The sequence below is a fragment of the Triticum aestivum genome, chromosome 3A, assembly GCF_018294505.1.
Source record: "Triticum aestivum cultivar Chinese Spring chromosome 3A, IWGSC CS RefSeq v2.1, whole genome shotgun sequence".
Taxonomy (NCBI): domain Eukaryota; kingdom Viridiplantae; phylum Streptophyta; class Magnoliopsida; order Poales; family Poaceae; genus Triticum; species Triticum aestivum.
In genome coordinates this window covers 499,710,404-499,736,243 of record NC_057800.1, presented here as the reverse complement: position 1 = coordinate 499,736,243, position 25,840 = coordinate 499,710,404, and the positions used below count along the sequence as shown (strand labels likewise).

General features: G+C 48.9%; 2 protein-coding genes across 3 annotated transcripts; one reads left to right on the top strand and one right to left on the bottom strand.

Moving 5' to 3' along the window:
- Nucleotides 1–4,869: 4,869 nt before the first annotated feature.
- On the bottom strand, nt 4,870–7,550 carry LOC123058497 (uncharacterized). 2 transcript variants are annotated; one of them, XM_044481213.1, is made up of 4 exons: nt 7,074–7,550; nt 6,201–6,844; nt 5,927–6,094; nt 4,870–5,752 (listed from the first exon to the last, which is right to left on the bottom strand). In XM_044481213.1, exons 2-4 carry the CDS (start codon nt 6,250–6,252, stop codon nt 5,553–5,555), a joined length of 420 nt encoding a protein of 139 aa, XP_044337148.1. In that variant the 5' UTR covers nt 6,253–6,844; nt 7,074–7,550; the 3' UTR covers nt 4,870–5,552. The 2 variants fall into 2 exon arrangements, with proteins under 2 accessions (XP_044337148.1, XP_044337147.1); XM_044481212.1 differs by having other exon boundaries at nt 6,201–6,839.
- Nucleotides 7,551–22,506: 14,956 nt separating this feature from the next.
- Nucleotides 22,507–23,317, top strand: LOC123058496 (uncharacterized). The gene has a single exon (XM_044481211.1). The coding sequence runs from the start codon at nt 22,580–22,582 to the stop codon at nt 23,123–23,125; it is 546 nt and encodes a 181-aa protein (XP_044337146.1). The 5' UTR covers nt 22,507–22,579; the 3' UTR covers nt 23,126–23,317.
- The last annotated feature ends 2,523 nt before the right edge of the window (nt 23,318–25,840 follow it).

Here is a 25,840-nt window from a genome sequence, read left to right as displayed (position 1 = left end):
CAGGCCTCATGAGACGTCTTCGCGAAGACAACAAGTCCGGCAACTACCGGCGAGAGCGACCCCTGGATGGAGGAGAGGTTCGCCTGGTCCTGCCCCGTCCAGACGCGATGGGCCAGATTGTAGACCGGACCGTTCACGCTGTCTACCAGTGCGGGTGGGCAGGGAAGCGATCCGTCGACGTAGCCTAGCAGGTAGTGACTCCCCAAGAGCGGGAGAACCTGCGCACGCCAGAAGATGTAGTTGTCGGCGGAGAGCTTGATGGTGATGAGATGACCGAAGTGAAACGGCGGCGGCGAAGACGATCCCATCGAGGGGGCTGCCTGGGGTGCAAACACCATGGAGGCAGCCAGAGGCACCGAAGCCGATGCGGGAGGAGGCGGGACCGCAGCTAGGGCGGACGCCGCAAAGCTCGCGGCCGGGTCGGACGCCGCAAGGCCTGCGGCCGGGGCGGACGCCGCCAACCCCGCCAGCGGGGCGGTGTGATCCGCTTGCGGCAGGAGCGGCGGGACGACGCCCGCGGAGTCCGCAGCGGACGGCGGCGCCGCGGTGTGGACCACGAGGTCGCGCCCAAGCGAGGGCGCCGGCGGCGTGGAGTAGACGGAGCCAATGCTCCTGGTCCCGATCGGAGCCGGAACGGCGACGGCATCGAGCGGGAGGTTGAGCAGAGCCGCAAGAGAGGCCGGGAGGAACCCCGCAGCAGTGGAACCGGTGGTGGCGGCGCTCGACATGGCGGCGGTGAAGGCGGCGGCGGCTGCGGCGGCGGTGCGGGTATTAGGGTTTGGAAGCGGAAGCGATCGTAACCTAGCGTGATACCATGTAAGACAATAAGTTTTGGGGGAACCAGCACAACCCTCTAGGGGTGGCTTATCTCATTATATATAATGGATGTGTTACAATACGTACAATATACGTACATAAGTACAGAAGCTATACATAGTCTAACACTTTTTCATCACGAATTCTTTCTGTGTTGTTTCTTAAAAGAAAGAAAAGATTAAAAAAATATACTTCATCCGTTCCTAAATATAAGTCTTTTTAGAGATTTCCTAATATAAACTACATACGGAGCAAAGTGAATCTATACTTTAAACTATGTCTATACATTCGTATGTAGTCCATATTAAAATCTTTAAAAAAAATTATATTTAAGAATGAAGGGAGTGTACAGCAAGAAATGCGCCAACCCCAACAAACAAAGGAAAAATGGCAACGGTGTGGAGAGCTAGAAGTTTTGATTAGCTAGTTATGTCAAACTCTACATGGGCCATCGAATCACCAAATTGATAGGCTCTTGGTAACACTTTTTATTTTGATTTAAACCCCTTGCATTGCACATTTTATATATTTTTAAAGGTACATCTTCGAGCTTCTAAATTATAATAAACTTCCTAGAGGTACATTCTAGGATAATATATTATCTCTCAGATTTTGGACATAAACCTATTTGTACCCATTCTCTGTTTTTATCAACTTCAATCAGTTCTTCTTCTTCGTTTTAGCTCAACAACAATACAATACACTGAACCCTCTTCATATGAAGAATTCATGTATGTATGTATGTATGTATGTATGTATGTATGTGTGTATGTATGTATGTATGTTAGCTACCATTTATCTCTCATTCTTGTGAAAAGGAAAATTTATTATTCATATTTCCTTTTTCAGTCTTTCATAAAATGAGTTTATTGTCACATATAATCACACAAAAGCTTTACGATTGTTTTATTAATGATAATGAATCAAGGAGATCGACCGAATCTCACTTACCCATGGGCAGTAGAAGTACTAATCTAGTCTTTTTTATTTATGAATAGCAGCTTGAAAACTTCATTTTGTTATCACTCAACAACACAAACCGATCCTTCTTTGTCTAAAGGATTCATACTATATATTTTCAGAGTATTTCTCTCATGTTCTTTTGAACAAAATTATATAGTTATGTATCTCTTTCTCATCATTTCAAAGAGGAAATTTGGTTATTGCATGTTTTTCTTGAGAACACAGAATTCTTTCCGCGTTGTTACTCCTGGGAGTATGTACTCTCATTCTCAATATACCTCATATACGCATTAATTATATCTCTTTATTATTCTCAATATACTTCATTAAATATTCTAAGATACCTCAATACGAGTTTTGTTGAAAAAATATCATTTGCGATGTACTTTTTGTAATATACCTTTTTCACTTACAAACACATCAGTATATACATAAACATTTAAAAATATGTAGACTCACATGAATTTTTTCATGGAACTCATTTTGGGATATCTAATAATTACTAATGAAGTATATTAAAAATAATAAAGTGGTATAAAAGATTTATCTATGTGGTATATGAGAAGTGGGAGTACGTACTCTCAGGAGTACACAACCATTTTCCTATATATATATATATATATATATATATATATATATATATATATTAAAGAAGAAAAGGAAAAGGTATTTGTACAACACGGAATGCATCAACCCCAACAAACACGGAAGAGGTGACAACGACAAAAAGAGCTACTCCCTCCGTCCCATAATATAAGAGCGTTTTTGACACAGTAGTTTCGATTATGCAAACTCTACATAGGTCACTGCATCACTGAAACAGTATGCTTATGATAAATTTTTTATTTCGATTAAAAACACGTGTGTTTGGTAGTGAATGTTTGGTCTTCAACTAAAAATAGGCTAGCCAATATTTTGGCAAGACAACATTTAGTAAATCAAATTTACCAATATTTAGCAATTATTCATAAGCTCGGTGTTTTATGCCCAAACAATGGAATGCCAAACGTTGGCATCAAATTAAGCAGGCCATTAATCTATACTAGTAGAATGCCCGTGTGTTGCCACGGGCTTTTGGAATATTTTGGTTGAGTTTATATATAAACATAGTGGATGTTGGAGATAGCATGAGTGCAATTGGGTAATAATTGGAATCTACTTCACTTGCGATTTAAGTTCATATAAAAAATTAATTAGACTATGTATACATAGAGAGTGATGAACCAAGAATTACTTGATACGCTTACGATATTCATTCACAATATCAGAAATGTTGTTGCCAGTTTCATTCGCAGGAATGGTGCCCCTTCCACTCCACCATCGCCCGACCCCTCCTATCCTCCGCGATGTCAATCGGCCCCTCATCCTTCCTCCAGGGCGTCGACGCTCCTCCTCTTCGCGCCACTGCTAGAGCCCATCCGCTTCTGTCCTTGCCACCTTCCTCCCCTCGACGGCATCACCGCATCCTCCTCTTCCCTCCGCAACGTCGGTCGATACCTCCTCTCCCCTCCATCTCTCATGCCCCTTTCTCCTCAAATCCCTCGACGGCAAGGACGGGACACCGACGGACGAGGCGGACACAACCTCTGTCGCGGTGGTCGGGGACGGGCGGGACGACATCTAGGGCGACGGATCGGGACCGGCGATGAGGAAGGGTCAAGGGTGGCGGATGGTGAGGGCTCGACAGCGGGAAAGGTAGGTGGCAAATGGGAGGAGGAGAAAGAGTTTGATGGATTTGGTGCAATCTGTGCTGGGGTAGGGCTTTAGAGTCTGACGTGGCAAACGCACCTGGGCGCCCCATGTCCGCCCTAGATTTGGATTGGATATGAAGGGCGTCGATCAACGCGGGCATTTGAGACCCGTTTAAACAAAATGTCGGGTTCACTTTTTTGTGACCAGTCACTGACTGGGTGGCGTTTGAGTTTTATTTCAGTCGAGATGTACCAAACTTTTCATTTCTATAAACTGAAATTGAACTGTATACATATGTATTCTAAACATTCTATTTGAACCACCTGTTGTACTTTGATCACCCCATGGTCTTTTCTTCTCAGTCTCATTCTCAAATCTAGCTTCATGCACTTCCGTGACTTTAAAAATTGAGGAACAGAATCTTCCTCGACCTCTTCTTATCTAGAATCTGCTCAGGTTGTTACCTTTCTCTCAAACAATGTTGTATATCTTGGGCTTTGGGGGAATAGAAAAGCTCTCCACTTGAATCAAATAAATTATGGCGTGAGCAGTGGTACAATAAGGGTTCTCTCCTGCATAAGTTCTTTTGAGTGATCAAGTCAGATGTGATTATTTTGTTATCTCACAACTGATGATTGTTGATTTCCAAATTCTTTTTGACGTAACCGCTTACCAGTAAGGTTCCTGTGCGTTGTGATGGAGTAAATGTTGTTGTGATCTTCAAAATGAGAAGGAAAATTAGTCTAATCTCCATTTTGCTATCTTCTACAACTGAAAGATTTAGAGTTGTGAAACTTGGAGTAGAAGAAGAATTTTTTTTCTTACCTTCTCCGCTATAAAGAGTTCATTCAATTATTTTGTTTTAGTCCTTTCCACCATGTTTCCATGGTTTTCTTGGAGCAGAGGAAGAAAAAATTTGTATAGTTGACCCCTAACATATTTTAATAAAGAAAAAAAAAGTCAGTGAGAGCCTTTCCCACTGTCATTGGCCCTAAAAAAAGCTTGCTCCTACTGATATAGATTATCAACTTCTGTCATTATACAGTATTGATTTTGGGGAGTTATCATAATATATCCCTGCAAGAATATCTAGGAGCATGTAGGATTAGTATGTCAATTTTAGTAGGAATAACAAATTTACATGAACAATACCTTCAAACCTGAAGGGCCATGATCTAAATTCACTCCTTATTCATTCATGCCCCTGTAATGTTATGTAAAATTAGCTTCATAATACGTTAATGGACGTGTAAATAAATATTAATAAATGACGGAATACAAGTTCAAGAAAGGAAAACAACATACTTCGAACGAATTGTATTTTTAAGTGTCTTTTTTATATGATCATTCCTTGGAGGAGATTTGTGATGTCATATATGCATCGATTTTGACCTTGATTGGGATTATAATTTGTCGAACAAAGTGTGCGCACTATACATACTTGAAGCTTGGGCACACACTTATAAATGTCCCAGAAAAAATACGAATAGATTTGAAGCTAAATTGTCATAAATGTCCTACAAGAATCAAGAGCTAACAATATATGAAGTATTAACCCTGAAGAATCACACCTTTGGCCTAGACAAAAGGTATGTAAAAATATCGAACAGGAAACTTCAGTTCCATCTATTTCTAGAAAGAGGTGCCGGAGTCAAGTGTAAGAGGTCTACTGGCATGTTTGTCTTTGTTACAAAATTATGAGCAATTCTCAGGGCAAAATAAACTGTAGCATGCCTCTCAATGTTCTTTTTTCTGGAGAAGAAGTTATATTTGTTACTAAAAGACACCAGGTAGCATATCAGGTCATCAGATAATCGTCTGACCAACTCCCTTCTTCCTAGTGCTTGACTGAGTGCCTGTAGTTGCTAGAAAAATGAGATCTCTGTGTCACACAACAGCCTGCAGCCGCCGATGAGAACGATGGTTCCTTTATGAACAGAATTGTCGTCTGTCTGCAAGTTTCCCCCGGAGGACCTCAATCTCAGAATCACCTGTTTCCTCCAGTTCTGGAGAAGAAAGGCACCTATTACATAAATCATCTACAGAGATAGTCCGATGACATCCTTTTGGGCCATATATACTTATGATCTTTCAGTGGTGTTTGCAAAAATTTCCTTGATAGCATTGCAGCAAATTGGTTGAGCTACCTCAAGAAATCTAAAAAATGCCAAGACTGGAAGATCAACGCTTCCTATATCAGGTTCTTCCTTGTCATCTCGTCCATGGTAATCTGATCCACCGAGCTTCAGAAGCTCATAAGTATCAACCAGATCACTCAAACCTGGTTTAGACAAATTCAGCAGTTAATTCCATTGAAGTTCAGATACATTAGACATTTTCTTCTCAACGAAGGCATAAAATAGACATATACGTTAGATGCATCATTAGTATCTGCATAAATTGGTAACATAAAGTATCACTTGTTATGACTGAAAAATGATCATGCCATTCATACTAGATAGTTTTCCATCGCTTCGATAGACCTCAATAGCATGCAGACCATCAACTTTCAAATCCTTTATCACAAGAATAGGATTTTCAATGCCCACGGATGAGCCAAAACAGCTATGCCCCCAGCTGTATATATTAGCTGCACAACAGATTCCCATCTGGCTCACTGCCACTACAAATGAACAACAGAAATCCACATCAGTATAAACTAACTACTCTGCATCTGCTGCGAAATGAAGCAAAAACATGCATGACCATGATTAAAAATGTATACTTACGTAGCATAAGCAGGCCCTCCATCGTACAAGTACCTGCTGAAAGCTTGCCCATGTTACCAATTTATGCAGATACTGTTTTCCTTTTCTTTTTTGTTGTTTTTTTCTTTCAATGAAAATATACCGTAGAACGATTATTCCACGGTTCTGGGCTTAAAAAAAGATTATCAAAATATCCAGCTACAACCATGGCACGCGCCACGTGCACCCGCCCTGGAGCCACTCCATTCCCTGCTATAGTAGACACATCTTCAAAGTTCAATGGCATGCCGAGGTTCCTAAATTTCGATAGCATCTCCTTGGCACGTGTATAGCGGCCCTCCCTGATGCTAGATAGAACCTTCTCTACTTCCTGAGATTTCCCAGGGCCCCAACTATCGTAGTATGCGATAATATGAACAAGTTCATCCGCTCCTGATCCATTGCTTTCAGAACAATTAACAACTTTGAGAATTAACCACATCTGTGTGACCATCAAGGCGTGTTACAAATTTTAGGGTGGCGAGAAAAGGGTTACCTAGGCGAATAAAGGGCGCTTATCTCAACACCTGGGATGATCCTGATGGAAAATTCCTTTGCCGACTTCATCGCCTCCGGGACACCGGCCATGGTGTCATGATCAGTCAGTGCGAGCACCTTCACCTGTACTGATCACCAGGTAACAGAGTTAGTGTGCGAACGTGCTAGGCATCATCCTTCCGAAACAAAGCATAGCAAGAGTAAAAGAAGTGGCGGCGGAGGTGTTTAGCAGCACACGAGGATGAGCTCGGACATGGCATCGGCTATTACGGAACTGAAGAACATTGGAGCCGGTTGTTTCGTCGAGCACGTCGCGAACGTCTATGCAGTTGGTGACAGGCGGGAAGAAAGGCTTACCCCATTGCGGTGTGCGCGCTCCACGAGCGCCGCGGGCAAGAGCAAGCCGTCGCTGCGCGCCGAGTGCGCATGCAGCTCCACCGTCACGCGCGGCCGCCGCCTCCCAGCCGGCAACAGGTGCGCGTAGTCCGCCTCCTCCTCGTCGTCCGCCTCTGCCGTGGCGGGCCCAGCGGAGCACGGACCTCAGCGCGGCCAGCTCCTCCTCGCTCGGCACCCTCCGCCGCTTCTTCTTGTTCCTCGCCCGCACTTTCTTCTAGTGCTCCCGATCGTCTGCGTCCGGTGGCGCGGCATTGACCGCTGCAGAGGCGGCCATGACCATCTCCTCCTCCTCGGTCGTAGCGGCGGGGCGCGTTGTCGTCATGTGCCCCGTCATCTCCTGCTCCGATGGCAAAATTTGCCTCGCTTCCGGGGATCCTCGCCGAGACGAGGAACCACGGACAAACATGGCGATTTGAACAGAGAGGAGATGGAGTCATGGAGGTATCAGTTGTATATACGGAAAGATTGTAGTTGGTGTTGTATATGGAATAAATGTTATGTGCATAAGGAAAAGAAAATCTGGACAAGGAGGGTTCCCTTTTTTGGCTATGGGACACGGGAGATAGCGTTCAGAAAATTCGATTGCCTGCCGACTTTCTTCTTTCAATAAAACCGATATAGAGAAAATCGGTGGGTGAGAGGATCGGTGGGAGTGGGGTCGAAGGGTACAAACGAACGAAACCACGTACGGACTCCTACATTAGGAGTAGGGGAAAAACAACACTTTCACAATAAGATTTGTTTGTCATGGTTTACTTGTTAATTTTCTTAAAATCCTTTATTTGTTTTCCGAAAATCTATTATTTGTTTCCTAAAGCAAATTGAATAAGAGAGATCGGTTGATTTGGATATGTTAGGAAAGTTAGATCCGTGATCTTTTGTATGTTTGAAAAGTGCTACTTTTTAAAAGAAAATAGTGGAGTAAAAAATAAACCAATGAATAAGAAAACCCGTGGGAGATGGTGGTGGGAGGTGAGAGGAAATAAATCCGGACGAAAATAAAACCGAAGTACCAGACTACCAACTGCTTCATTAAAAATAAAGATTTAAAGGCACGTCTTTATAATATAAATAAATTTCTTAGAGTTACATTCTGGATGGAGTAATATGTCCACTCTGAAAATTTGAACATAAACCCATGTACACACACGGTCAAACTAACTACTACCATCCACTCGAAAAAAAACCAAATACTAGCAGTATGCTCGGGGGTTTCTGGCTGTGTATACATCTTATATGAGAATTTCTTTTTTTTTCACAAAAAAGTTTAGAAGTTTATTTTGGAATAAACTTGACTTCTTTTTTGCACCAGTATATAAATGTTCACGAATAAAAACCCAGTGTTGGCTTCAGAGTAAAAATGCAAAAAAATACTTGCTATTATAAGTCTCTACTCACACTATTTCGACCAAAAATTTTGTTTTTCTTGAAAAGAAGTGAACGGTTTTATTTTCCTTTATGTGTTTTTTTTAATACAAATAAGATCAAGTTTATTTTGAAAATATTTTCAGAATTTTTGACTTTTTTACGTGTTAATACATGTCTCATTGATATCATGAAAAACAAAGTACAGGTCATGTAAAGACCGACATGACAAAACTGAAAAGATAGCAGAACATCGCTGAACTTAACACCAACTCCCGTCACCTGCCTCCGGCACCACCACAGAGTCACCAAAGAAAGAAAAAATGACGGATCATCTCCTCACCCAAGCTCGACACGGCTCCATCGTTGATAAGCAACTTTGCGGACCTCCAAGGTGGCTCACCAAAAGTAAACCACTACCGTTGAACAAATCAGACGGGGGCAACACCCCAGACACACCGTCGAACTCCAGATTTGGCACCCTACCACGACTAAGACGTCAAAGGAGGGAGCCATACCTGCCATCTATCAACCATGAATCCAGCACATGTTCTGTCTTTCAGATGTCGTCGATGCATATCACAATGTGCATCCGTTCATGGACTACCTCCCAAGCTCTACACCGGCGTTGGAGCAAACGTCGTCGCAACGATGGAGCCCGAGGACACTGGTCCACCACGAGGATGATGCCGCCGCCACACCATTCTTATTGAACAGACTAATTTCCAAATTCATCCTCAACAATAGAACCGATTGCTTCGTTGAAGACAAATCTCAACCTTCTTTATTCAGCATTGCCATTGATGGGGTTATGTACCTAGGGTAGGGTCATGGACCTGATCCAAGTAACTTACCCCAGGACATCCTTAGAAGAGGTCGCCTTCCAGTCGACCAACGAGGATTCACTCGACTAGCCTGAAGGACTCGACCACGAAGACTCACTCGACCACCAGGAGGTCAAGAGGCACTCTGCACTGCAACGGCCTGTAATCAAGTAGACTTTATGATAGTAAAGGCACTTTATGTGGGGCGTTACCAGTAACGCCCCAGACTTAACTCACCTTAAACCCTCTCCTGCGTGGGCTGGCTAGGGTCCTGGCGCACTCTATATAAGCCACCCTCCTCCACAGGCAGAGGGGTTCGGCACCTTGTAATTCATACATTCATAATCCACTCGACCGCCTCCGGGCTCCGAGACGTAGGGCTGTTACTTCTTCCGAGAAGGGCCTGAACTCGTACATCCTTTGTGCTTACAACCTCTCCATAGCTAGGACCTTGCCTCTCCATACCTACCCCCACTCTACTGTCAGGCTTAGAACCACGACAGTTGGCGCCCACCGTGGGGCAGGTGTTTTAGCGATTTTGTGGAGAAGTTGCGATTCTTCCGAGTACTTTCATCATGGTGTCTGCTGGAGTTTTGGTCGAGGGTCAAGAGATCCGTCTCGGCACTCTCACCTTCATCGCCGACGACTCCGCATGGCTCCAGGAGGCTCCACTCGACGTAGATGCGCTCCCCGTCCGCGGTGCGACGCATTTTCGCGCATGTGTCCGCGGCGTTCTGCTGCGGCAACCGTCGACCCAGTATCGGTCGGCTCCTCCATCGTCCACCCTCCCGGTCTCCCGCCAGCGCAAGCGCTCAGGCCGGTCGAGGCTTCAGCGATGGGTGAGTCACGCGGTGGCTCGCCAATCGGCCACTACACAAGTTGCGGCAATCGAGCCCAACGAATCTCTCTACGGCTTGTTCGATCAGTCGACTGGCTCCGGAGAGACTGCATCCGAGTGCGGAAGCAGTGATCCAGCGGCGGAAATCTTGATGGTCGACGGGCCCCACAGCCCTCCTGGCTTCGCCCGTGGTGGTGGAGCAGGTGACGGCGGCGACCCTGCACGAGACTACGAAGAGTACCAGCCCGAGCCACTCGACTCTCTGCAAAGAGAAGAGCTTCGCCGCAGGAACGAGGATCCCCTGCGTATTCCCATCGCAGGAGAAACCCCCGAGGCTCGTGCCTTGGAGGAGGCGCGTCTGGCCAATTTGGCCGAGCGCACTCGACTGGAGAACCTTCAGCGAGCACTCGACGAGCGCGCGCGGCAACGAGTTCCCGACACCAGTCGACGTCAACTCTTCCCGCCGACTCAGGTATATCGAACCCCAATTCAGAATTTAGCAGCTGCGACCCGTATAGCAGAGTCCATTCAGCCTTCGCAGTCGGAAGCTGGCAGAGGTTTGCTGCAGATCAGGGATCTGCTCCGGGCAGCAGGAGATCAGAATTCAGCCGTGTCTCAGTCGCGCAACAGAATTCACAGTCGATCTGTCACTGTGAATACGGTTCAGTCGGCTCACAGCCCCAGATCGCCTCCGCGGCGCGAAGGGCGTGAGAATCGGCGAGATCAATATGGCGACAGACTCGACCGAGATGATAGGCGTCGAGTGCCCTATTCCCCTCCGAGGGGTGGGTCTTACGCTCCTCGGCAGCCAGATGATAGGCGTCAGTACAGTACAGGGCGTAGGGTTCCAGTTGACCCCAGAGAGCCAGGCTTCGACGCGCGATCCATTATCGTGCAAGGGTTGGTCGACCGGAACAGAGCCCATCGAGGCGCACTCGACAGAGATGTACCCACGAGCAGTCGAGTACATGTTTCTGGTCCTGAATGTTTCAGCAGAGCTATCAGAGCCGCAGTTATCCCCCCCAATTTCAGGTTGGCAACAGGAGTCAGCAAGTTCACTGGTGAGTCTAAGCCTGAAACTTGGCTTGAAGACTACCGAGTGGCAGTTCAGATCGGTGGTGGGAACGACGAGGTGGCCATGAAGCATTTGCCCCTCATGTTGGAAGGTTCTGCCAGGGCATGGTTGACTCAATTACCTCCTAGCAGCATTTACACTTGGGAAGATCTGTCCCGAGTGTTCGTCAGAACGTTTGAAGGGACTTGCAAGCGACCAGCGGGATTGACAGAGTTGCAAGTCTGCGTGCAGAAAACTAATGAGACTCTCAGAGAGTATATTCAGAGGTGGATCACTTTGCACCACACTGTGGAAAATGTCTCTGATCATCAGGCAGTATGCGCCTTCAAAGACGGCGTCAAGAACAGAGAACTGAGTTTGAAATTTGGTCGAACCGGTGACATGACCTTGAGTCGGATGATGGAGATTGCTACCAAGTACGCCAACGGCGAAGAAGAAGACCGACTCCGAAGCGGCAAGCACAAGCCGAGTCAGTCGGAAAAAGGAAACACCAGTCGGAAACAGAAGCGGAAGGCTGAACCGGCAGCTCCTGGAGAGGCTCTGGCCGTGACTCAAGGAAAGTTTAAGGGGAAACCAAAAGGATCCTGGAACCCCAAGAAGGTAAAGGATAAAGAAGGGAACGACGTGATGGATATGCCGTGTCACATTCACACGAAGAAAGATGAAGAGGGGAATATCATTTACCCAAAGCACACCACTCGCCAATGTCGACTCCTGATCCAGCAGTTTCAGGGAAAACAGTCTAAGGACAAGGAGAAGGAGTCGGACAAGGCCGAAGACAAAGAGGACAGTGAGGGAGGATATCCGCATATCAACTCCACTCTGATGATCTTTGCAGATGTGGAAAGCAGAAGTCGACTGAAAGTGATTAACCGAGAGGTGAACATGGTTGCCCCAGCAAAGGCAAATTATCTGAAGTGGTCTCAAACACCCATCACATTCGACCAATCTGATCACCCGACTCATATTGCCACCCCCGGGAGGCAAGCTTTGGTGGTCGATCCAGTTGTCGAAGGCACTCGACTGACAAAGGTGCTGATGGATGGTGGAAGTGGGCTGAACTTATTGTATGCAGACACATTGAAAGGTATGGGCATTCCGATGTCCCGACTGAGCACTAGTAACATGAGCTTCCATGGAGTTATACCAGGGAAGAAGGCCGAGTCACTCGGCCAGATAGCTTTGGACGTAGTGTTTGGTGATTCGAAGCATTTTCGCAAAGAAAAGTTGACGTTTGAGGTCGTGGATTTTCAAAGTGCATATCATGCCATTTTGGGGAGACCAGCCTATGCACGGTTCATGGCTCGACCATGTTACGTGTACCTCAAATTGAAGATGCCCGGTCCCAAAGGTGTGATCACTGTCACCGGTGATAGGAAAAAGGCAGAGGAGTGCTTTCAGAAGGGCTCCAAGATTGCCGATTCCCAAGTGACAGCGGTCGAGTTCGAAGAATACAAGCAAAACGCAGATCCGAGTGACTTGCTGCGATCCAAGAAGCCCGCCACAGAGTCTGCATTCCAGTCGTCCGGTGAGACGAAGCCTGTTCACATTCACCCGACCGACCCCGAAGCAGCTCCGACCCGCATCTCCACAACACTCGACCCAAAATAGGAAGAAGCGCTCATCCAGTTCCTCCGTGAGAACTGGGACATTTTTGCATGGAAGCCCGCTGACATGCCAGGTGTTCCCAGGGGACTGGCTGAGCATCGCCTAAGAGTCGACTCGTCTGCAAAACCAGTCAAAGAGCATCTTCGGCGGTCCGCCGTCCAGAAGAGAAAGGCCATCGGTGAAGAAGTGGCTCGACTGTTGGCGGCAGGATTTATCCGAGAGATATACCACTCCGAGTGGCTCGCTAATGTCGTCATGGTTCCTAAGAAGGACAAGTCGCTCCGAATGTGCATTGATTTCAAGCACATCAACCGGGCCTGCCCGAAAGATCACTTTCCTCTCCCTCGCATAGATCAAATTGTTGACTCGACCGCGGGATGCGAGAGGTTGTCTTTTTTAGATGCTTACTCCGGGTACCACCAGATCCGTCTGTACGGGCCCGATGAGGTAAAAACAGCTTTCATCACTCCATTCGGGTGCTTCTGCTATATCACCATGCCATTCGGCCTCAAGAATGCCGGAGCCACATTTATGCGAATGATTCAGAAGTGTCTACTCACCCAAATCAGTCGGAATGTGGAAGCTTATATGGATGATATTGTTGTCAAGTCACGAAAAGGTTCCGACCTGCTCGCTGACCTCGCCGAAACATTTGCCAACCTCAGAAGGTATGATATCAAGCTCAATCCATCAAAGTGCACATTTGGAGTTCCTGGTGGCAAGTTACTCGGTTTTCTCGTTTCCGAACGGGGAATCGACGCTAACCCAGAGAAGATTGGCACTATTCTCCGAATGAAACGCCCTGTGCGAGTGCACGATGTCCAGAAGCTTACTGGATGCTTGGCCGCATTAAGTCGATTCATCTCACGACTCGGTGAAAAGGCACTGCCTCTTTACCGACTGATGAAGAAGGCTGACAAGTTCGAGTGGACTCCAGAAGCTGATGCAGCGTTTGCCGAGCTAAAAGCTCTGCTCTCCACCCAGCCGGTGCTTGCTGCTCCAATCAGCAAAGAGCCTCTGTTGCTCTACATCGCAGCCACAGGACAAGTCGTCAGTACTGTGCTAACGGTCGAGCGGGAAGAAGAAGGAAAAGCTCTCAAAGTTCAGCGCCCAGTGTATTATTTGTCTGAAGTCTTGACTCCATCCAAGCAGAGATATCCTCATTATCAGAAGCTTGTGTATGGAATATACATGACCACAAAGAAGGTTGCTCATTATTTCTCTGACCATTCCATCACAGTCGTCAGCGACGCTCCACTATCAGAGATTTTGCACAACAGAGATGCAACTGGTCGAGTGGCCAAATGGGCGATTGAACTTCTTCCCCTTGATATCAAGTTTGAGGCAAAGAAAGCCATTAAGTCCCAGGCGATAGCAGATTTCCTCGCCGAGTGGATTGAACAACAGCAGCCGACTGAAGTTCACTCGGAGCATTGGACCATGTTTTTCGATGGCTCTAAGATGTTGAATGGTTCCGGTGCTGGGGTTGTCCTGGTTTCCCCCAGAGGAGATAAGCTCAGATATGTGCTCCAGATTCACTTTGATTCCTCCAACAATGAGGCAGAATATGAGGCCCTCCTATATGGGTTGCGCATGGCCATTTCACTCGGCGTCCGTCGCCTAATGGTCTATGGCGACTCGGATTTAGTGGTCAATCAGGTGATGAAAGAGTGGGACGTGAGAAGCCCAGCCATGACTGGATACTGCAGTGCAGTGAGGAAGCTGGAGAAGAAGTTCGAGGGGTTGGAGCTCCATCATATACCCCGACTGAAAAATCAAGCAGCTGATGATCTAGCAAAGATAGGTTCCAAGAGAGAAGCCATTCCGAGTGGTGTGTTCTTGGAGCATATACACACTCCGTCAGTCAAAGAAGATCCTTTCACCGAAGAAACTCCGCAGCCCAAGAGCGCCACAGATCCGACTGAAGTTGAAGTCCCAGCGGTGGTCGACTTGATCATGGAGGTTTTGGTGGTCATTCCCGACTGGACGATTCCGTATGTCGCATATATCTTGAGGAAAGAGCTTCCGGAGGATGAGGAAGAGGCTCGACAGATCGTCCGTCGATCTAAGGCCTTTACCGTAATCAAAGGACAATTATACAGAGAAAGCGCGACTGGAGTCGGTCAGAAGTGCATAACACCAGAAGAAGGTCGACTCATCCTCAATGATATTCACTCGGGGACCTGTGGTCATCATGCGTCCTCTCGGACCATCGTGGCCAAAGCATACCGAGCCGGATTTTACTGGCCCAAGGCGAATGAGATGGCAAAAGAGATAGTGGATAAGTGCGAGGGATGTCAGTTCTACTCGAATATGTCGCACAAGCCTGCGTCAGCTTTGAAGACCATCCCACTCGTCTGGCCTTTTGCAGTTTGGGGGCTGGACATGGTCGGTCCTTTGAGAACAGGACGAAGTGGCTTCACGCATGTACTGGTGGCAGTCGACAAGTTCACCAAGTGGATCGAGGCTAAACCAATCAAGAGCCTTGACACCGGTACTGCTGTTAGCTTCATCAGGGAACTAATATTCAGATATGGAGTCCCGCACAGCATCATTACGGATAATGGGTCGAACTTTGACTCAGAGGAATTCAGAGCTTTCTGCGACTCCCAGGGCACACGGGTCGACTACGCTTCAGTCGCCCATCCGCAGTCGAATGGACAAGCAGAGTGAGCCAATGGACTGATTCTTAAGGGATTGAAGCCTCGACTGATGCGTGATCTCAAACACGCGGCTGGAGCTTGGGTCGACGAACTTCCCTCTGTACTCTGGGGACTGCGGACCACGCCTAATCGGTCGACCGGAAGAACTCCATTCTTCTTGGTCTACGGAGCTGAAGCAGTCTTGCCGAGTGATCTTCTCCACAATGCTCCTCGAGTTGAAATCTACAACGAAGCAGAAGCTGAACAAGCGCGGCAGGACGCAGTCGACCTTTTAGAGGAAGAAAGGGAGATGGCTCTGATCCGGTCGACCATCTACCAACAAGATTTGCGCCGTTTCCACGCCAGAAATGTGAGAGGTCGAGCCTTCCAGGAAGGGGATTTGGTTCTCCGAGTGGATCAGCACAAACCACACAAGCTTGCTCCTTCCTGGGAAGGCCCCTTCATCGTCACCAAGGTCCTCCACAACGGGGCGTACCGTCTTTACAACGTCGAGCATAATATCGACGAGCCCCGAGCTTGGAACGCGGAGCTACTCCGCCCATTCTACACTTAAGTTTTATCACTCAGATGAGTTGCAATAAAGTACTTCTGTAGTTCATGGACCTCAAAATAATAGTGTCATAGTTCCTCCACAATATCTGTCACTTTTTATTTTTGTCCACATTAAAATTCCCCCTCAGTGGGTGACTTAGCCGCGAATCCGTTTCGCCTAAGTTTGTTAAAATCCTACCGAGTGGTGAGCCAGACACTCACTCGGAGGCTTAGCTGCGAATCCGTTTCGCCTAAGTTATAAAAATCCTACCGAGTGGTAAGCCAGACTTTCACTCGGGGGCTTAGCTGCAGCCCTGTGCTTGCCTAAGTTGTAAAAAATCCTACCGAGTGAAGAGCAACCCTCCCACTCGGGGGCTTAGCTGCAGCCCTGTGCTCGCCTAAGTTATAAAAATCCTACCGAGTGGTAAGCCTGACTTCCACTCGGAGGCTTAGCTGCGGCCCAGTGCTCGCCTAAGTTATAAAAATCCTACCAAGTGAAGAGCAACCCTCTCACTCGGGGGCTTAGCTGCAGTCCAAGGACTCGCCTAAGTTATCAAAATCCTACCGAGTGAAGAGCAACCCTCTCACTCGGGGGCTTAGCTGCAGTCCAAGCACTCGCCTAAGTTGTGAAAATCCTACCGAGTGAAGAGCAATCCTCTCACTCGGAGGCTTAGCTGCAGCCTCATGCTCGCCTAAGTTATCAAAATCCTACCGAGTGGTAAGCCAGCCTTCCACTCGGAGGCTTAGCTGCAGCCTCGTGCTCGCCTAAGTTATAAAATCCTACCGAGTGAAGAGCAACCCTCTCACTCGGGGGCTTAGCTGCAGTCTCGTGCTCGCCTAAGTTGTGAAAATCCTACCGAGTGAAGAGCAATCCTCTCACTCGGAGGCTTAGCTGCAGCCTCGTGCTCGCCTAAGTTATCAAAATCCTACCGAGTGAAGAGCAACCCTTCACTCGGAGGCTTAGCTGCAGCCTCGTGCTCGCCTAAGTTATAAAAATCCTACCGAGTGAAAGAGCAACCCTCTCACTCGGGGGCTTAGCTGCAGTCCAAGCACTCGCCTAAGTTATAAAAATCCTACCGAGTGAAGAGCAACCCTCTCACTCGGAGGCTTAGCTGCAGCCCTGTGCTCGCCTAAGGTATAAAAACCCTGCCGAGTGGAGAGCAACCTCTCATTCGGAGGGCTTAGCTGCAGCCCAGTGCTCGCCTAAGTGGACTAAAGAATAAGTTCGATTGCAGTACAGGCACCTTGCTTTGAACCTGCAAAAGACATTCCGAGCCGAAGGCAATCGTATTCAAGCACCAAATCCAAGTTTGAATCGACATCTAAAGGAACCGAAAGTGCTCAGGCGTCAAGCCTGTTAAGGTTTGTCGGTTACAATTCCACTCGGCATACCGAGGCAAATTTAAAGCGTCGAGCCAGAAGAAGTTTTTTACCCCTCCTGTGGAGGGCTGGAAGGTGCAACAAATTCATCAAGGTCAATCCCGTCGGCGATCCGAGTGGCAGCTGCAAGGAAAGTTTCCATAAAGGATCTGAAGTCGTGCTTCTTGGTATTGGCCACCCGAAGGGCCGCCAGCTTCTCTTCTCGCGCATCTTTGCAGTGGACTCGGGCCAGACACAGAGCGACATCTGCACCACACCGAGCCGAGGACTTCTTCCACTCCTGCACTCGACCAGGGATCGTGTTCAAGCGGGCCATCAGCGACTCAAGGTCATTCTGAAGTGTCTCCTCAGGCCAGAGCGTCGAGTCGATGCGAGATGTGGCGGCCTTCAGCCTTGCGAGATAGTCCACGACAGCTGCAACACGAGACTCCAGTCGGAAAACATCCATGGCAACTTCGTCGTTCACCGGAGAATTGACGGGGTCAAGGTTTGGCTCCAGTCGGCTGGTTTCTTCTTCAAAGTTTTGACAAAATTCTGCAAGGGTGATCACTAAGTCAAGGAGATAGTCGAATGGAAAAAGCCACAATTGGAAATATTTGCCAAACATGGAGGTTTACCTTCAAGCATAAGGAACAACTTCTTGGCAAGGCCACTCAGGAAGGCCTCCAGTTCAGTTTTCTTCTCAGTCAATTTGCTGACTTGGTCGGTCAGGGCAGCTTTGTCAGTTTTCAGTCGACTGACCTCCTTGTTGGCAATCCCAAGAGCAGCTTTCAGATTGGTATTGTCTTGTTCGAGCTTGGTGACTGAAGCTAACTTCTCGTCAGCAAGCTTGATCTTCTCAGCTAGCTCAAGGTCTTTCTTCTGCTGGGCCTCCCTTACCTTACCTGCAAGTTACAGCAAGATCAGATGCTGAAACAAGCAAGGGGAAAAGCAGTCGTCAGGGTCTCACCAAACATACCTTCGGTCTCCTCCTTTGCCTTTGTCAGCCTCTCCTGAACCAGCTTCAAGCTCAGCTCGACTTGAGTATGTTTTTGTTCCAGCTCTGAGTAGCGAGCCACAAGATCACAGGAGTTCTGTGAAGAACCAATCGACTAAATGTCAAATACAATTCACTTCCGAGTGAAAAAGGGATAAACACACGTTTCTAAGACTACAGCCAAATACAAGCATTCGACCGTAGTCTCGGGGACTACACCCAGTGGGTGCACTCAGCGTGCCCCCACTAATCCTGTTGAAGACAAAGTCGACCAGTCGACCTCAAAAAAAAAAGAGAGACGCATTCTCTAAGACTGTGATCAACTGCAAGCAGTCGACCACAGTCTCGGGGACTACACCCAGTGGGTGCACTCAGCGTGCCCCCACCGGTTTGTGAAATCCAGTCGACATAGTCGACTGAAAGAAAAATTGACATCATAAAGCCTAAGGCCGACTGCCAGCAGTCGACCTTAGCCTTGGGGACTACACCCAGTGGGTGCACTCAGCGTGCCCCCACCGGTTTGTGAAATCCAGTCGACCAGTCGACTGACGGAAAGATTGACATCATAAAGCCTAAGGCCGACTGCAAGCAGTCGACCTTAGCCTTGGGGACTACACCCAGCGGGTGCACTCAGCGTGCCCCCGCTAACACGGAGTTTATTCGACACACCCAGTGGGCGATTGCTGTAAATTCCGGAAAAGAAAAGTTTTTGGTAGCATATCCAACAGAACAAACAGCGGTCGACTGACCTGGACATTGCTTTGGAGGGCAGAGCTGGCGTCATAAGCTGCCTGGCTCGCGTCCCGGATGGTCTTCAGCTGCTCCATCATGAGTCCCGCCTGGCGTATTGCTTCCTTCGCTGCACCAGCTTGGTCCTCTGGGACGTGGTGAGTCGTGAAGAGGGAGGGCTGCTGAGCACTCGTCAGTGGATTTGCGAAGGACACCGTATGTCGAGTGGTGTTCTCTTCCTCCACAGTCAGAGTCTCAGGCGCCGTCACATCCTGAGGCACCTTACTGGCAGGCGTTTTCCGACTCTTCCTGCGTGCCAGTGGTTCTTCATCCTCGTCGTCGTCAGGAAGATTGATAACAGTGTTGGGTGGAGCTGCAGAGAAGAATCAGGATCAGAGGTCGCGAGTCAGTCGACTAAAAACGGTGTTAAGAATACAGTACCTGGGTTCGAAGTTGCCGCATCCTCCATCTCGTGGTCATCGGCCCGGGCCGAGGTCTCAGAAGTAGCAGCACTGCAACTCCAAAGGATCAGTCGACTAACTTAAGCGTCGACCAGAGATAAAGTTCACACAGAATAAGAAAATATGAGCAGCACAGTTACCCTGATATGGTGGGGATGGACACCTTCATCTTCGGCAAGAGCTTGATCGGCTTCGACGAGGCCGCCCTGGGCTGCTTCGGCGCCTTTTCAGTCGGCACCGGAGAGGTGGTCCGAGGGCGCTTGGTCGACTGAGTGGCGGTCGCAACCCCCTTACCACGTTCGGTCGAAGGATCGTGGACAAGCTTTGACCGCCTTTCTGAGCGCGGTGGTACGACCTCCTCCTCCTCTTCTTCTTCGTCCTCGACGTCGTCTTCATCACCGTCATCATCATCATCGTCGTCATCATCCTCTGCAACATCCGAGTCCCATTCCTCCTCTTCCTGGCTCTCGCCCCCGCTCGCCTCGCCCTCCTCAGTCGAAGCTTGTGCCCCATTGGGCATCGAGTACAGCTCGGTGAGGGCCTAGCAGATGCCCAGACAAGGATCAGTCGACCAGTCGACAGGGTTAACAGAAATGAATACGACGAAGGCGCAGTGGAGAGCAGAGCAAGTGTACCTTGTTTGAGTCGCTGTTGTGGTCGAGTGGAGGAATCCTTCTGGCTCCGCGTGGGTTGTCCTTGTTTCCGGTGACGGCTGCCATCCATCTTTCCAGAGTGACATCGTCGACTGCTTCTGGATGGACTCTAGTCTCGTCTTCGGTCCCACAGTACAACCACATGCAGTGGCTCCGGAACTGGAGAGGCTGGATGCGACGCCTGAGGAAAACCTCCAGGAGGTCCATGCCCGTCACTCCCTCCCGAACCAACTGCACCATGCGCTCCATCAACATCTTCACGTCAGCTTTCTCCTCCGGAATCAGCTTCAGAGGGGAAGGCCTGCTCACTCGGTCCATGGTGAACGGAGGGAGTCCACTCGACTGCCCTGGCGTCGAATGGACCTGGCAGTAGAACCAAGTCGACTGCCAGCCTCTGACGGACTCGGGAAAGGTCATGGGCGGGAAGGTGCTCTTATTCCTCACCTGAATCCCCAGGCCTCCGCACATTTGGACGACTCGGGTTCTCTCATCACCTGGGCTCGCCTTCTTCACGGTCTGAGATCGACACGTGAATATATGTTTGAACAAACCCCAGTGCGGTCGACAGCCCAAGAAACCCTCACACATGGACACGAACGCGGCAAGATAGGCAATGGAGTTTGGGGTAAAGTGGTGGAGCTGCACTCCGAAGAAGTTCAAAAAGCCACGAAAGAAAACACTCGGTGGCAAGGAAAACCCGCGATCAACATGGGTGGCCAAAAGCACACACTCACCCTCTTCTGGCTGGGGCTGCCACTCCTTCCCCGGAAGCCTCGCAGCTCCGTGGGGGATCAAGCCCTCGTTGGCCATGTCGAGGAGGTCATTCTCCGTGATAGTCGACTGGATCCAGTCTCCTTGGACCCAGCCCTTCGGCAGGCGGGATCTGGACGAGGACCCTCCGCGGCTGGTAGATCTCCCCTTCGCCTTCTCCGATGCCGACGCCTTCTTTGCCCGCTCCAGCACCGCCGTCTTCTCCTTGGCCATGGTCTCCGGCGAGATGCGCGAAGGGAAGTGGTGCGGGGGCGAGAGCGAGCACGCTGAGCAGAGAGGAAGGAAGCAGAGAGAGGGAGAGAATGCTAAAGCGCAGCACAGAAATCCTCGCCGGGCACATTTATAAGGTCCCTTCCGAGTGGATGACAGGTGGGCCCGGTCGATCTAATCATATCTGGAACAGTTATGCAGACGGGATACGTGGCGAAAAAGGCGGCGCGAAGATCGAGGCGTCCATGCCCCGTCCCATCCGAACGCCGCGGTCCGCCCCGCTTCGCGCGCGTCCCCAAATTTCGCATCCCGCAGAATCCGTGAACAGCAAATCAGTCTGTCAGGCGCGGTGTTTCCGGCGATCCGTCGCTCGGAGATCGACGAAGCCTGAAAGATCACTCGACGCAAAAACAGAATGGATCAAGTCGACTGAAGGCAAGTTGTTTCCTGTCGACGAAGAGATTCTTTGGTACAGAACAGCGCACAACCGGAGCACAAAGGTTAATCGGAAACGACATCAACTCTTTCTTCACTCGAAGCCTCAATCCATTCGGGGGCTAATGATGGGGTTATGTACCTAGGGTAGGGTCATGGACCTGATCCAAGTAACTTACCCCAGGACATCCTTAGAAGAGGTCGCCTTCCAGTCGACCAACGAGGATTCACTCGACTAGCCTGAAGGACTCGACCACGAAGACTCACTCGACCACCAGGAGGTCAAGAGGCACTCTGCACTGCAACGGCCTGTAATCAAGTAGACTTTATGATAGTAAAGGCACTTTATGTGGGGCGTTACCAGTAACGCCCCAGACTTAACTCACCTTAAACCCTCTCCTGCGTGGGCTGGCTAGGGTCCTGGCGCACTCTATATAAGCCACCCTCCTCCACAGGCAGAGGGGTTCGGCACCTTGTAATTCATACATTCATAATCCACTCGACCGCCTCCGGGCTCCGAGACGTAGGGCTGTTACTTCTTCCGAGAAGGGCCTGAACTCGTACATCCTTTGTGCTTACAACCTCTCCATAGCTAGGACCTTGCCTCTCCATACCTACCCCCCACTCTACTGTCAGGCTTAGAACCACGACAGCCATCGCCGCCTCTGAAGTGAAGACGATGAACGGCCGAAAAATCAAAGCTACTAGAGCCTAACCTAAAGCTACACGATGCACATACGCTATTTTTTTTTCATATAAAGTATATATACACACATATACCAAACATCCGCGTCTCAGTATGCTCCTATTAATCACGCGTTTCCTCCGGCTAGCATATATCCCCCGCGCAACCGATCCCACGCAGCGCAGCCACACACGCCGAACCATCACAGCTCTCATTCCTTGCACTCTGTCTTCGCCTTTACCCTATCTCTGACTCTCTTCGGCATGGGGAACTTGGCGTCCTGCATGCTGGCCATGATCCCCGGGGCGGCCAAGGACGTCAGGATCGTGCTCCCCGGTGGCGGGCTGTGGCTGGTCAGGCCCCCGGCGACGGCGGCTGAGCTGATGCTCGAGGCGCCGGGCCATTTTCTGGCCGACGCGCGCGCGCTGCAGGCGGGGCGCCGGATCGAGGCGCTTGCGGCTGATGAGGACCTCGAGCTCGGGAGAGTCTACGCCGCCTTCCCCATGAAGCGGCTTGGCTCCAAGGCCGTGCCCGCCGACGTTTTCGCCAGCGAGGCTCATGCCCGGAGGCCCGCTTCGGCCAAGGTGGCGGACATCGTCGTGGCGCCGCCCGGGGTGGCTTCCGTTGCCGCCGAGGCGGACGTCGGGCCGGTCAGGACGCCGCGGTTGGATGAGATGGCCGTGGACAACGAAGCGGCTGGGGCAGAGACCGAAGAGCTCAATCAACGGATACGTGGCGGTCGCTTGTCGAGGCGGCGGCCCACGTTGGAGACTATACACGAGGAGAGCTACGCCGCACTACCATGCTAATGCTACAACTCAACTGGCCACTTGACAAACTGAGAGATGGCAAAGGCCTTCTCTCGTATTTTCCTTTATTTTTGATCGCGTGTAAAATTTGCCGCCTCTTTGTTCATGTATTTTTGAGGGATGAAAGGGCAATTGAGCACAAAAAAGGTGGACACATGATTAATGAATCAAGGAGAGCCTACAATTTCTTAATCAACGAGTCAAGGAGATCGAGCAATTCTCACCTACCAACTTGGTGCGCCTGGCCGCCTCCGCAACCATCCGATCTTCCCCCATCCTTCACAACATGGCTTGTTATTGCGTTCGGGGCTTTGCAACATGAGCCGTGTTGCGCTCCGTCGAACCATATTCTATGGTTCATGTAAAAAGGAAGTTTTCATTGCAACGCGGTCTATGTTGCAACCGTTTTTGGTGCTGTCGCCGTCATTTGTAACATGATCGATGGGGCACGCGTCATACACACGAGGTGACGAACGGCGCGCCAAAATATCACCCGGTTGAGCGCTAGCCTTTTCTTATTAGTATGGGTAGGTAAATCACAGACTAAGTGTTGGAAATATGAGCAATTTATCAAATGATTTTATTAACAGAAATATTAGATAAAGTATGACTAATATAACAGTGACAAAACTAGTCATGCGATCTGACAGAGAGAAGGTAAATAACATCTGCATATAGGAACTGTAACCAAGTTTCTCTAGAGCAGATAGTAGGGCAAGTTTCATATATGAAGTAGGACCTAACATATGTAGGGCAAACAACAGAACAAGAAATTGTCGCAGGACCTCGAATAGAAAGGAGAAGAACACATACGGGACAGCAGCAGCAGCAGTGGACTTGGGGTCGGTGTCCTCGCCGGCCATGTCGTCGAGGAGGTTGTCGACGTCGGGGAAGAAATCGTCGTTGGGGAAATAGTCGTCAGAGTTCGGGGCGTCCGTGACGAAGAAGTCAGTAGTCGCGCTGAGCGCTCCCCAAAAAACTTATCACCCTTCTCCCGTACATGACTCAAATAGGTGCGGTTTCGGAGTCCTACTGTCCCGACTCGCGGTGCACGCCGCAAGCCGGGATGAGGAAGACAGCAGTAGCTCAGAGATTAGATCCTGTGGCGAGAGGAAGAAGTTCTGGTGAGAAGGAGGCGGGAGGCTACGCCGGGAGTTGAAGGGAACGCGGGAGACAAAACGAACAGGCAGCAGCCGAAGGGTGCAGCGTTCGTATTCAATGTCCACTACAGCAAAAACTTTCCAGCTCTCGAGTGGCCTTTCGTATACCCGTAGTGCGTGACAAAAATTTAGACATCGGCTCGGCTCATTCCCGCGTCGCGTCGCGATGAGGCGAGCGTGGCGTGGCGTGGCGTGGCGAGGCGGGCGGCGGCGGAGGAGCGCGCGTGGATGTCCCTCTTGTTCTCATGCTCATACAAGTGGGGAAAGAACCTCCCTTATAAGGAGGTCCAACTCCCACTAAACTAGCAATGTCGTACTAAACTTTAGTAGTATCCCTTGCCTTGCACAAATGGGCTAAGTGGGCCTCTAGGATTTATTTAGGAATTTCTGAAATAGTTATTGGGCTGTCCCAAAATAGACTAAGTTCCAGCAATCCCCCACCAGATCTCAGAGGCACACAACAATTTTCCTTTGATTCCAAAACACTATTTGATATACCGGCATTGCAGTGAAGACTGTTACGTTTAACTTGCACCTAAAACTCTATGCTACACTTGTAAGCAACTTGAATAGTGGACTGGGCCTTGAACTGCAAGTTTTCTGCGAATCTAGCTTCACATAAAGGCTTAACAGATACTAGGCTACCGTGGGTCTTCCCCGTGGGTGGAGCTTATGCGTCATACTCCGTGACCTTTCATGAGTTTACTAGAGAGAACCCTACTCTCATAGATTGCGACGTTTGACAATCAGACTCATATAGATGTGTTCTTCAAAAGATATTTTGCAGGACAATATCTCTGCTTAAATAATCCACTTAGAACACATTAAGATATACATCAACCTGCCATGCAGATTAGGAGAGTATTGCATCTTCATGGAGTGGTATTGTTAATAGTAAGGATACTCTCCTCTTAGTTGATCAACAACTTGTCTTTCACATCTAATTCACGGGATCTCCGATCACAAAGAATAGGTTACCACTGTGAACAACTCATATTGTGGGTCTCATACCCATCTCCCTCGATGCATTATCTATCACATTACGTGATAGACCCTTAGTAAAAGGATCTGCTAGATTTTTAGATGTTTGGATATAATCCAATGCAATAACTCCGGAGTTTTTCATTTTCCTGATAGACTTTAACCTTCTCTGAACGTGCCTTGATGACTTTATGTTATCCTTTGAGCTGCTCACTTTCGTGATCACAGTTTGATTGTCGCAGTTCATAAGGATACCCAGGTTTCTCAACAGTCGGCAAGTCATTCAAGAGCCGACGAAGCCAATCTGCTTCGACCGTAGCTATATCTAGTGTTGTGAGTTCTGCTTTCATTGTTGACCTCGTTAAGATGGCCTGCTTACAAGACTTCTAAGAAACAGCGCCACCTCCATGAGTGAATACATAACCGCTCGTGGCATTTATCTCATCAGCATCTGAGATCCAGTTTGAGTCACTATACCCTTCAAGAACTTTTGGGTACCCAGTGTAGTGAATTCCATAATTCACAGTGCCTTTCAAATAACGCAAAACTCTCTCTAGAGCTTTCCAGTGCACAT